The 13,995-nt window shown below is 40.4% G+C and overlaps 1 protein-coding gene across 4 annotated transcripts in view; it reads left to right on the forward strand.

The window, feature by feature from the left end:
• The window catches only part of TATDN1 (TatD DNase domain containing 1), a 41,046-nt gene that overhangs the window by 24,802 nt on the left and 2,249 nt on the right, over window positions 1–13,995 (forward strand). For 2 of the 4 annotated variants that reach the window (XM_080802625.1, XM_080802623.1), the window contains 3 exons: window positions 1,618–1,694; window positions 11,466–11,536; window positions 12,718–12,844. In XM_080802625.1, the coding sequence (XP_080658751.1) occupies window positions 1,618–1,694; window positions 11,466–11,536; window positions 12,718–12,844 (275 nt within the window). Of the gene's footprint in view, window positions 1–1,617; window positions 1,695–11,465; window positions 11,537–12,717; window positions 12,977–13,995 lie in introns of those variants that run through there. The other 2 variants (XR_013966770.1, XM_080802624.1) reach the window with 2 other exon arrangements.

Consider the following 13,995-nt stretch of genomic DNA (forward strand, 5'->3'; position numbering starts at 1 on the left):
TTCACCTCTAATTTTAGGAGCAATTCACTAGTCTCCAGCAGAAAAGCTATTACCCAGCTCTATAAAATCAGTCCTACTACGTCCAAGTAAGGACAGAGGAAATGGCACTTACACTTACTGTATCTACTCCCTGTGGGTATCGTACTGTATGCCCGCACTGTGCTGCTGAGAGTGTCGTCTGTATTCTCCCAAGTTTGTAGCCCTGCTTCGTGTCTCACAGCCTGCTAGCGATAATGTTTTCTGCACTGCTGTGCACTTCTGTATCTGTAGTTTACGGACCCTGCAGTTTATCCTTTGGGAACTGAGAGAGGCTTAGAGGCTCTCATTAATGCCCTTGGGATTAATGGTTCTACCCCTTAGCCCAGTTGTTTTATTTCTAAAGAATTTACTTAACAGCAACAAATCCAACCTAAATGTTTGACTTTTTTCAAAAAAAGATATTGCCACGGGGTGCCTGGCTGGCTCAGTGGGTAGAATGTGTGACTCTTGATCTTAGGGTCGTAAGTTCAAGTCCCACATTGGGTGTAGGAATTACTTGGAAAAAAAGAAATCACCGAATAAAGTATAACTAATTTTCTGAAATGGTTTATGAAGAGTCTGATTTAAAATTAATTTGATGTTAATGAAGGATATATTTTCTAGTCAGCTGCAAATGCTGAGGGGAAGAACAGACTCTTCTGGGCAGCTGTGTAACATGGTTCTGTTTTTGAGAAGCCCGTTTTTCGTAATGGATTCGGACTCTGGATGCTGTTTGAACGCATTAATGACATCACTTGTTAGGTGTGTGTGTTTATTTTTATAAAAAGATTTCTTATTTATTTGAAAGAGCATGCACACATCAGCAGGGGAAGGGCAGAGGGAGGGAGAGAATCCCAAGCAGACTCTGCACTCCACCCATATGGGGCTCGCCCCCATGACCCATGAGATCACAACCTGAATTGGAACCAAGAGTTGGCTGCTTAACGAACTGAACCACCCGGGTGCTCCCACTTGTTAGGTGTATTTTAAAAAGTATTGTTAATTGTGGTTTTGATTACACAAATATGTTCAAAGTGTGAAAAACTGTACTTTAATCCCTATAGCTTTGAAGGAGAACACCGTCTCGTTCCTTTTGGCCTCCTGAGATACTGCTGTGTAACAGTTCACGTTTTTTTAGTGACATTCTCACAACTCTATCGATCTTCTTAAAACTTGTCCTCTTAAGTCATCTCTCTTCTAGAAAAAAGTAGCCCATAACATAAAAATGACAACGTTTTAAGATACACTTTGCATGGTTTTATAACATTTTTAACTTCATGCTTTTGCCCGAGGATGGGGCTCCCAGCGCCAGTCCCCTTCCTGGTGGCGCTGCAGGAATGCTGGAGCAGAGCCATCAGGCAGCCACGGACAGAAGTTCTAGGTGGCCTTCTCCCCTCTTGCCTCGCATCGGGGGGATGTTGACCCATTTTAATTGTGAGGTTGGATTTGAAAATAAAAAATGTAGGGGCCACCGCATTTGAAACGCTCTGATCCAAAAAACCCTAATGCATCTCTACTTCTGCTTAGAAAGTCTTATTGGTGTCATTTAGGATTTTAAAGAAAGAGTAATTAAATAAAATTCTACCTGTATGTCCTTAGGTGCATTCCTTTGATGGTACGAAGGAAGCAGCCGCAGCCTTGCTTGACTTGGATCTCTATATAGGATTTAATGGTTGGTAGGTCCTTACATTTGTTTTATATTAAGTAGACTCCTTGTTCTACAGCAAATTGCAGATAAGGATTTAAATGTATTTGTTGATCACATTGATCTTGGCCTATGCATTTCTGTAAGTATGCAAGAAGTTAAATGATGCTCTTCCTGCAAGTAAAAAACTCCATTACTCCTTTCAATTAAAACTTGAAAGTTATAGGGCACCTGGTTGGCTCAGTTGGTAGAGCATGCGGCTGTTGATCTTGGGGTGGTGAGTTCAAGCCCCACCTTGGTCATAGAGCCTACTGAAAACTTGCAGGTTGTACACTAACCCGGTATTAACAGTTATAGAAAACAGTTTTGTATCGAGATTGACAGCTTGGCTTTCTCTAGCAATGCAGTCGATTCTCAGGTCATTTTATCCCTTTAAAACATGCACATTTGCAGCATTGTGTATGCATGTACACAAGTGATGTCTGCCCCTATGACATAATCATTTCATAGATCTCTGTAGGCCAAGACAGTGAGGCTCTCAGAAGTGAAGAAACCGGTTTAAAGTAATGATAGCGTGAGAACCAGTGTCCTCTGCCTCCAGGCTCGCTGACCTTCCTGATGGTACACCACACTAGCCTGCGTAAGCCCAGTGTTGTCTGCTGGCCCCGCTGGGTCCCTGGGCTGTCCCTCCCCAGTGTTTCGTTCCTTTAAAACTACCACTTAGCTGACTGCATTATTTTTTACTGAAATGTCTCCTCGGGGAAATAGAACCATGAAATTATTTGCTATGGAGTTCAGATTTATTTATATGTCCTAGGTGCTGCTTCTTTATTTTAATGATTTAATCAGTAAACCACTATGGAAAGGAATACATGAGTAATGGATTATAAAGTAGTTCTGAAAAACTTACACAGCCTCCCCACCATACTCTCTACTTGTAAGTCAGCTTTCCCAGAGACGCCCACTTAGCTCTTCATCATCATGTGTCTAAGTATTAGTATGTGCGGTTCTCTCTTAATTCATCTTCTCTGTTTCCGTTAAGGAGGACGAGCATCTTTGTTCTTACATCCAGCACTTTCCTGCCGCCTGAATTCTTTCCTCCACAGCTTCTCAGTGTACTCAGTTCGGAATTTGGGGTTGTATACGCATTTAGTGTTTTCATTATTATGTCGGTGTAAATGCCGTTGACTGCTGAACATAGGATATACCGCTTCGTTTTCCTGGTGCAGCTTTCCTCACTTTTATTTACTTCGTTTTCTTCAAAAGCTGAAGCCTTCTCACACTTTGCAACAGCTCTGTGAAACGCCTTCCTCTGTTTCTTCACATGAGGAAGACTGTCTAGATAATCTGGCTCTCTAGATTATCTGCCCAGTTTCCGACCCTTCCGTCTTCTCCATTTCGGACCAGTGTCTGCTCTGCGGCGGAACTCTTACTTTTAGATCCCGTGTATTCAGTTTTGTTTTGCTGAAACATTTTTCAGTTGGATTTACTTTGTTTTTGTAAGATTGCCCGGATAGGTAATGAAAGAAAAACAAAAACCCTTCTATTGGGTATTTTTCCTGGGCATAAAATTCTGGACTAGAAATAATTTTCTATTAAGTCCATGAGAATTTGCAGGACTCCATTTCTAGGCTTAATGTCCGTAAATCAGTGGCTGTCCTCATATCTAGTCCTTACCCTGTAGGCCTACTATTTTCTCCCAGTGGGATATTTTAGTTCTTTACCTCTGGAATTATTAGACTTCACAAAGGTGTTCGATGGGTTTGTCATTCAGAGTTTGTGCGCTCTCTACTGGTCCATTCCAGCTAGAAGCTCATCTCTGTCCATTCTGGGAGGTTTTTTTTTTTTCCTGTTCTTTCTTTGGACCCCTCAGGTTCATACTCTGATCTCAGTTTTTTTCCCCTATAATTTCTATCTCTGTTTCTCCCACTTTCAAAAATATTTTTCAACTTTTTAATAAAACTTCAGGTTCTGGTTCTAATATCTGAAAGCTCTTCCCTACCATTATCTGGTTTGACACATGCAGATGCATCTTATTATCTCTCTAAAGATAGAGTTATTTTTTGTTTGCCATGTCATGCTTTTATTTCCTCCGAGTTCCTTTTTCTTTGTTTTAGTCCCTGTCATGACTTTCTTCAAATGTCAGGCAATTTTTATGCTCTGTATTTAAAAAGTTAAGATAAAAAGCTCTTTGGAATCTCTGTGGGGAGACAGCACATCGCCCGGCAGGCCAGCCGACTGCACCAGGGATTCCTAAATGTCAGCTTGTCAGGCTCTTTCTGAGTTGCTTCAGTTTCTTCAGACTGGGATCCTCTGATCTCCGCTGGAAAGGGTCGGGATTCGTCAGTGTGCTGGTGTTCTGGAGCAGAATGAGCGTGGAGAGAGGAGCTCACCAAGCAGTCAGCTTTCGGTCTCTGTTTTCACCCTGCGCTTCCCCCCTGCACGCCTCTGTGCTGCGCTGTCTCTGATTTAGCTTCTCCAGGGACTGTACGCACAACTTCTCTTCCTTCTCTCTCTCAGGCCAGGGGTAGGGGGCAGAAGTAGCCTGGGAAGTAATCTGTCACTTCTGTCTTTTCTGTTCCCCACCTTTTATTTTTTTTATTTGTAAAGATTTATTTATTTATTTATTTGACCGATAGAGATCACAAGTAGGCAGAGAGGCAGGCGGGGGGGGGGGGGGGAAGCAGGCTCCCCGCTGAGCAGAGAGCCCGACGTGGGGCTCGATCCCAGGATCCTGGGATCATGACCTGAGCCGAAGGCAGAGGCTCAACGCACTGAGCCACCCAGGCGCTCCTGTTCCCCACCTTTTAAAACAGTCCCCACTTAGTCCCTTGCCGTATCCCAGCCTGAGGACCTCAATCTTCCAGTTCTTAGAACTTCCTTGGGTCAGTTGATTTGCTTATCTTTGGTGTCTCTCTCTGCAGCCACATGACACTTGAGTCACCTTAGCACAGAAACAGATCATTTATCATTTTACCATTTACTTTCTGCTGTATATTTTGTGATTAGGAGTCAGAAATATGTCCTAGTTTCATTAAAAAAAAAAGTGGGGTTTTTTTTCCTTCTTATTTTGAAATGATTTTTAAGAGCAAGACAGTAGGAGTGCCTAGGTGGTTCAGTCAGTCGAGCACCTGACTCTTGATTTTGGCTCAGGTCATCTCAGGGTCATGGGATTGGGCCGCAAGTCAGGCTTCATGCTCAACATGGAGTCTGCTTGAGATCCTCTCTGTCCTTCTGCCCTGCTCATACTCTTGCTCTCTAAATAATCTTTTTTAAAGGAAGAAGGTGGAAGGCCTTTAGTTCACCAACTTGATTTAGTACATTTATCTTAAGAGATTTCTATATGACCTTGAATTTATAAAGATTTGGCTTTAAGTTAATGATATGATTTTTTTTTCCTGTATTAACTCAGAATTAACATTAGTCACTTAATCATTCAATATTTCTATTCTTATTCTGAAATTCAGTTTATTGCGGTCTTAATCTGAGTCTCTTGAGTTATGGTAATTTAATCTATACTGCCTGTGACATAAAGTCTGTTTTCTTTCTTTCTTTTTTTTAAGATTTTATTTATTTATTTGAGAGAGAGACAGTGAGAGAGAGCATGAGCGAGGAGAAGGTCAGAGAGAGAAGCAGAATCCCCGTGGAGCTGGGAGCCCAATGCGGGACTCGATCCCGGAACTCCGGGATCATGACCTGAGCCGAAGGCAGTCGTCCAACCAACTGAGCCACCCAGGCGTCCCTAAAGTCTGTTTTCTAAGGGTTAAATTATAATATTTTCCTCCACGAAAATGGGAAAGTTTCAGATTTGACTGTGGAATCATGTAACTTCTCTCCTTTAAATGGAAAACCTTACTAAAGATATAATTGGCTTTGATTTAAAAATATTTCTTCATAGTATATATTTCTGTATGTAGATCAGTTTTTATAAGCATGGAGTATATGTAGGAAACAACTAAGTCAGACATGATTTCTTTTCAAGAGATTGAAAATACACAACTAATTTGATAACTGTAAGTTTTAAATCTAATACCCATATCAAGCATATCAATATATTTTTGAAAATACTCCTATTGGTCAGTTGTTACTGCTGGCTGAAAATAAGAGTTTTGTTTGTTTCTAGAGAACAGTAATAAAAAGGCTGGTATTTATGGCAAGTTAGACACACATTTCCCTTTCACTCCTTCTAAAATCATTCTAAAGTAAAATCCGATGTATTCAAAGTGGAAAACGTAAGAGCAAAGAAACAAGGCTGGAGTTTCTGGAAGGGACCAATTAGACTAAAGGTCTCCAGAGGACGTGAGAGCAAATTTGGCACGCAGAATCACAGGGAGGACTTTGGGTTTAGAATTAGTGACAAATAGGACCAAGTTAGGGTAACTCAAGACCTCATAGAGAAAGCTGTCACTCCCTGTGTTCATTGCCATGCAGAGTACAGGTGCAGCAAGCATTTCTACTCAAAGGGAAATCTCTTTCTTAAGAAAACTGAAGAAATTGTGAGAGCCAAGACTTGGGAACTCTAATGTTGATCCCAAAGGAAAGAATTCAGAGGAGCAGAAGCCTCACAGTTAATTCCCTCCCTTCTCACTCATAAATGAAATCGCAGATCTGTGTGTCCAGTCCCGGCCTGTCCCACAAGGAATGTCCAGTAAGATTCCCCCCTCAGAGAACTGGCAGTAAAAGAGTCCTGTTTTCACAGAAGCAGAGGGAACACAACACTGGCAACTCAAGCCTCCTTAAATATAACTGATAATTAAGGACCACCAGATCAATGAGGCGAACCAACAGAAAGAAAAAGGCCAAGATAAATAGAAAAATTAACAACAGAGGAAACAATTTAGGGAAAAGAACTTTAAGAGAGACTTGATACAGTAAAGGCTGAGATGTTACATCCATAAAATACGAGCGATATTACAAGATATTACAAGAAAAAGATCATAAGAGTTCCTTAATGATTAAAAATAAATGTCTGTGTTTATAAAACAGTACCACCATTGGAGGAAGTGAGGGAATCAACACATTCAGCAGGAAGATACATATTTTCCCCCCTACCACCTACCATTGGGCACCTAATAGTAGACACAGGAATTTTTATACAAGTGTCCTAGTGAATAAAGGGCTGACAGAATTCTGTCAACATTCTGCAACTTCTGGTAAACTAAGTGGTCTAAGCACTGGGCATCCATCGCCGCCTCCTGTCACAAAAATATAACCAGATACTGTGTGCCTCTCTAAGTAGAAAATCCTACCACCTACGGCAGTCTTGCCAAAATAAGAAAATTCCCACCTGAATCTGGTCAAGACTCTAGATGGTAATATAGATTCCCTGTAAGAAATACAGAAGGCAAAATTTCCTTCAGGTTGACATGACCAGGAGCATGGTGGAGGAGGAGGAGGATCCCACCTCCTCCCACAGACTCCCAGGCAACAACTGTATGTAATGCAATTCTTTCCAAGAATGACCTGATCAGCAGAACAGCTCTTCCATACTGTGAAGAAAAAGCCACACTGAGAAGGGTGAGGAGGAGCAGAGACATGGTAGGGAACCAAATATGTGGTATGTCAACTCACAACCAGGAGGGGACAGCACAAGTGTAGAGGTCCTCCCTGAGGAGCAAGGGGATCAAGCCCCACCGCACGTCAGGTGCCCCCTTGCCTCCTGACTGCCCTGGGGGTCTGCACCAGGAAGACAGGCCCCCATCACGTTTGGCTTGGATAAGCAGCAGGATTTTACTCCAGCAGAGCCAGGGCGCTATTAGAAACTGAGACTCTACTCGTAAGGGCCAGCACACCAGTATCACTCACTCCAAGATCCAGCAGAGAGACAGCAGTTTAAAAAGTACCTGGGTTGTACAGGAAGGAGATTTATTGGCTCATTTTAGGGTGGCTGCTGGAGGGGCAGGGATCTACCGAAAAATCTCTCCGGGACTGGGAGTGCTAGCAGGTGCCATCTCCCACCTAGCTGGCCTGATGCTGACAAGAGCCAGTTCTGACACTCTCCCAACTATGTTGATAGCACCGTTCGCCCTGCCTGGCATTCTCTGTCAGACCCACTCCACCCAACCTGCCAGGTTAGGCACGTCCCCTTCCAAAGTGGCTCTTGCCGGCAACACCCAGTGGTCACTTTGTTTGGGACTGGTGAACCCACAAAGCAACTACTGCCCCCACCCAGCATGCCTGCAGTGACTTCAGGAGGGCGTCTCAGCCAGCTGGGCTTGGGGACAGCCCTGCCCACCAGCACACTCACAGCAGCTGCAGTACACAGGAGGAGGGCATAAGCAGCCTACAACATGGGACCCTCCTGGAGTGCTTGGTTCTGACGACCATGGGGGATGTTACACTGTTTAGCCCCACAGGACACTTCTACACAAGGCCACTGCTTACAAGGCCAGCAGATATAACTGATGTAAATCAAAGAAAAAAAATCACAAAATGAGAAGACAGAAGAATTTATTCCAGATGAACGAACAAGACAAAGCCTCACAAATAGAACTAAACAAAACCAAGACAAGCAATCTACCTGATAAAGAGTTCAAAGTAATGGTCATACAGATGCTCAGTGAACTTGAAAGGAGTGGATGAAATCAGAAAAAGAGAAAGTAAAAAAAGAACCAATTAGAGATAATACAGTAACTGAAGTAAAAAAATAACATATTAAAGGATACAGCAGAATAGTTTGGTGACCTGGAAGATGGTAGTGGAAACCATCCAAGCTGAACAGAAAAGGACATTTTTAAAATAAGAATAGGTTAAGAGACCTCTAGGACAACATCAAGTGTGCTAACGTTCGCATTATAGGAGTCCTAGAAGGAGGTGGGGGAGCAGAAATTGAAGAAACTTTTCCTAACCGGTGGGAGGAAATAGATGTCCAGGAAGTACACACAGCCCCAAACAAGGTGAACCGAATGAAGTCTACACCAAGACACATAATAAAAAGTGAAAAATTGAAGACAGTCTTTAAAGCAGTAAGAGAAAAGAAACTAATTATATACAAAAGGGAAACCCCCTAATGCTATCCGCTGATTTATTTTTTTTATTATTATTATTTTTTTTTAGCTAAAACTTTGCAGGCCAGAAGGGAGGGGTGTGATGATATATTCAAAGTGCTGAAAAGAAAAAGCCTACAATGAAGAATACTGTGCCTGGCAAGGTTATCATTTAGAATTCAGAGAGAGAGAGAGGGTTTTCCAACCTGGAAAGGGAATAATGCAGTGCTTTTAGAATGTGTTCAAACTTAAAAGGAACATCAGCTCAAAACAGATTGTTGTAAATACAGGGTGTTGTATATGAACCTCACGGTAACCATAAACTGAAAACCTGTAATAGATACACAAAAAGTAAAGAGAAAGGAATCCAAGCATAACACTAAAGAAAGCCATCAAACCAGAAGGGCAGAGAGAACATGAGAAGGAAGAACTACAAAAGCAACCAGAAAACAATTACCTTATCAATGATTACATTAAACGTAAATGGATTAAATACTCCAATCAAAAAGCGTGGGGTGACATCTAAAAAGAAACAAAACAAAAAACCTTCTATATGCTGCCTATGAGAGAATCACTTCAGGCCTAAAGATACGTGCAGACTGAAGGTATGAGGAAAATGATAGTCCACGTGAACAGAAGCGGCAGCAGCAGCAGCAACAAAAGCTGCAGTAGCAATGCTTAAATGATACAGTCTTTGTTTTAAAGTATAGTCTATCAAGAGACAGGGACATTGCGCAATGATAAAGGGATCCAACAAGGAGATATAATAATTGTAGATATCTGCACTCAAGAGAGCATCTAAATATACAGAGTTCATTAACAGGGATAAAGGGACAAACTGATAGTACAGTTATTACTAGATACCTAGATCAGTGGAACAGAATAGAGCCCAGATACAAATCCGGATGAACACAGATGAAATCAAGACTGGGAAACTCTTCAGGGCAAACAACTGGGTTTCTCCAACAAATTTTTAAAGAAAAAAGAGATTCAGGGGCGCCTGAGTGGCTTAGTGGGTTAAGCCTCTGCCTTCAGCTCAGGTCATGATCTCAGGGTCCTGGGATCAAGCCCCGCATTGTGCTCTCTGCTCGGCGGGGAGCCTGCTTCCCCCTCTCTCTCTGCCTGCCTCTCTGCCTGCTTGTGATCTCTCCCTCTGTCAAATAAATAAATAAAATCTTTAAAAAAAAAAAAAAAGAAAAAAGAGATTGAGGAAAACTTAAGAGGTTAAGAGATTTAGAACACTGACCAGTTGCAGTATGTGGCCCTCATTTGGATCCTGAGTCACACAAACTTAAAGAATGTAGGACACTGAGACAGTTTGAATATTGGATAGATGATAAAATAGGGTTTTCTTAGACATGCTTAATAGTATTGTGGTTACATTAAAAGAAAACTTCACGCTGAAAACTACATGCTGAAATATTCTCTGAAATAAATTCTAGAATGTTGAAATTATACATTTTGAATTTCCTTCAAGATAATACAGGAGAGGTTTGGGATGAGTTGATGGGATAGTATCAGCCAGGAATTGATAATAGATTGGGGCCGAGTAATGAATACGTGGGGGTTCTGTATTCTAGTTTTACATAATATTTTAATCTCTCCATAATAAAAACTTAAATATATGCTAAAATTTAAATAAAACATAAGGACAGTATTAATCATCACATTATATAGCAAATCATCCTAAAACTCACTGGCATATTACAGTAAGCATTTTTTCATACTCCTGGGTCTTACGATCAGCTGAGGGTTGACTGACTGATAAGAAGATCTCTTGGCCACAGGCACATGTTGAATTCAGATCTGAGCTGGGTTTTCATTCTGGGTGCCCAGGTGGAGGAGGTAACGGCTAGTTAGTGCGTGCTACTTTCAGATCACAGAAGTGCCATCAGAATTTTAAAAAGTGCGTTTTCAAGCCTCTAACCCTGTCATCCAGTCAAAGCAAGTCTTGAGGCCATGACCAGATTCAAGCTCCTCCTTCCTACAATGAAACTGTGGCAACGGTGCAGATACATTTCTATGAAAGGAAAGTGAAGAACTGGGACCAATAATCCAGTCTGTCTCAAGGTCTGAAAGTGAAAGTTAAGGAAATGAAAGTTAATTTCCCAGAAAAGGGTAAAAGAAACAGGGCCTTAGCAGATCGGTTCCAGAGTTGTAAAACTGAAGAATAGAAGTCCCAGAAGGAGATGAGAAAACAAAAGGGGAAAATCCCTCTTCCCATAATTTTTTCCCAGAGTTGGGGGGAGGGGTCTAAATTGGAAGGGTTTTAACTCCCCTAAGTGAATGAAAAAAGTCTCACCTAAGTTTCAGAACGTCAAGAATAATGGAAGATCCTGTTTGCATATGTGGGGAGGACATCTCCTAATGAGGTTTTCATTTTCATTCCTTGTTAAATACTCTTAGTTCTGTGACTGTGATTTTCATCGTTTGTGAGGATTCTATTGCTGATTCGTGAAACATTAACTTTGATTCCTTCCTAGCAGTAGTTGGTTCATAGCAGAACTGATCATACCTTCCAACTCCGCATTTGAGCCCGAGTTATGCAAATTACCCAGGGAAGCAAACGAGTTCTTTTTACACAGACTGACTCAGAACGTTAATAGACAGTCAGCTGATAAACACAAAAAATTGCATCCTATTAAAGGCAGTGTGTGGTTGGAATAGATCTTAATCTAGATCCTGTAAGGATGGAAATGTGTATATTGCCATTGGAGCCAACCAGAGTTTTGTTTGTGGGCTTTAGGTTTTATAATCTGTTTTAGGTAAGCTTGTAATTTGAAAAAACTTGACTAAATATGTCAATTTTTTTTAAGCTCACTGAAAACCGAGGCTAATTTGGAAGTTCTGAAGTCAATACCTAGTGAAAAATTAATGATTGAAACTGGTAAGTTTATGCTGTTAGAACTTTTTCCTATCAAACCATATCAAAACAGAGCTAGACAAAAGTTAAATATTTTAAAACAGTTCATTCACAGCTTCAACGGCTGTACTTTACAGAAAACCTTTGGGGTTTTTCATCAATTGATAGAAAACTATTTTTGCAACCAAGATTTTCAATTTTAGAAGTTTGATTAAGCCTAAACACTTAAAAAAGGAATATTAACTATGTAGCTAAGGAGGTTGTAATGTATATTTTATTAAACAAGTAGTCTTAATGAAGTACCCCACTTGGGGTTTCACAAACTTCAGAATTTTTTTTATAGTGTTGTCTTTGTAATGGCATAATTTTACAGTACTTTCACATAAAGTACAAGAATTTAAATCAAACTGGTTTAGTCAAGGAATTTTAGAAATCTGTTCCCTCTTAATAAAAGTTAGAAGCTAAACATTTTACCTAACTCAAGGCTTTACTGACATATATGGGCTTTTTTAGTAAAGTCAAGCCTAACCATCAGGTTTATTTCCTTGGAGAGTCATGAAAATGAAATGATCTTATTGAAAGTACAATGCTTATAAAATGTGTGAATTCTTATTCTTTATTAAAGAGGTTAAGTGAATAATCCCAGTATTTTTTTTTTTTTTAAAGATTTTATTTAGTTGAGAGAGAGAACACAAGCAGGGAGGAGGGTCCGAGGGAGAAGCAGACGCCCTTAGCTGAGCAGGGAGCCTGATGTGGGGCTGGATCCCAAGACCGCAGGACCACGACCTGGGCTGAAGGCAAATGCTTAACCAACGGAGCCACCCAGGTGCCCCAGTCCCAGTATTTAAAGCCACTCTTTCACATTCAGTAGAGGCAAATAGAGGCTTAACCTAAATATTTCCAGGTTAAAATTTGTATTTCTTCTGGCTTTCTTTTTTTAAAGTATGCCATACACCAACAGTAATATTAGCAGAAAAATATATAATGAAAGCGAGTCTTTAAAAAGCTTTAAAAAAATTTTTTTAAAGGCATTTAAAAGTTGGTACAGTTCAAGATTTAATCTTGTGCTTAGAATTTTTTGCTTTTTACCATTTTTAAGCTGAATCATGACTTTTAGAATTTACATTTTTATTTGATATTGTTTATTAAGAGAACAGTGATTTCAAAGATAAACCTCGTTAAGACACTTCTTTGCTTAACTCTAGATGCACCTTGGTGTGGAGTGAAAAGTACACATGCTGGATCAAAATACATAAAAACTTCATTTCCTACCAAAAAGAAGTGGGAAAATGGGCACTGCTTAAAAGACAGGAATGAACCCTGCCATATAATGTAAGTATTTGGTTTTCACGTTCTTCAAAATATTCAAGTCAACCACCAAATGCCATTTACAAAATGAACTCAAGGGACTGAGGTAAAGTCCAGTGACATCCAAATGAAGTTCAGACCAGAACCACCGTTGTAATGCAGAGATTCGGAAGCCTCCGCACCTGGATTGCTCTAGCTAGGCTCCTCTCCCCCCATCATCTCAACCTCTCAGTTCATTACGAGTGGTTTTATTACAGGAGTGAAAACTTCATGTGATCTTGGTCATTTGTCATTTTGTAGGAAAGGGGAAAGATTCTCACGCAGCTTCCTTGCTTATGGTTATACAAATGCACTCTCAGCAGGAGACCTTTTTGTGTATTTTAAATGATTTGACAACCTGAATAAACTTAAGTATTAACACATTTCTTGAAGCTTCTGAACAAGGAGGTCCAGTTATAGAAAGATTTCCTTTTTCTAACTCAAAAAGGTGGCGGCGGGGGGCAAGCAGCAATTCAGCATCATGTTTTTAATTATAACATATATAGCGCGTGGAGAGAGGGGCTGCTGTTGAGGAGCTGTAGAGCTCGTTAACTTACAGGGTAAGTTCCTGTCGTGTTCATGCGCTCATCATCCAGTTTGTTTGCATAAGCAGATAATTTAAATCGCAATTCCATCAGTCTCTTGTGGTTTACCAGTTCAGGCAATTGAACAGTTACTTTCAGATTGTAATAATTCCTTCCATATGCATTTTTTAGTAGTTTTTAACTGATAAGAGTATTAGGTAAGCCAGCTCTAAAATTCAGCAGGCAGAGAACTGAAGATTTATTCTATAGAAATAATACTGGAAAGATTTTCCTTTATTAACATGCCGGTGTTGGCAAAGCTTTAAAGCTGAATGTTTTAAAACCCATAGGCTGAGGAATATATTTAAGTTCTGATTAGTAAAGAATCACTTGTACCTTTTATGAGATGTAGGTAGTTGCAAATTCAGTCAGAAGACAGAAGACAATTATTACTGAATCATTCTTTATAGAGATTTAATAGGACACTAGAGACAAGAAATTGGTATTTTTCTAGTAGCCAACTCAGGGGAAGTATTTGCCAACAGTGTATCCACGTCAGTTTTCTGTACTGCCTTAATGTTAAGTACAATAGAGCCGTTGACTCTAGTTGCA

Source organism: Martes martes (genome assembly GCF_963455335.1).
Source record: "Martes martes genome assembly, chromosome: 4".
Lineage (NCBI taxonomy): Eukaryota > Metazoa > Chordata > Mammalia > Carnivora > Mustelidae > Martes > Martes martes.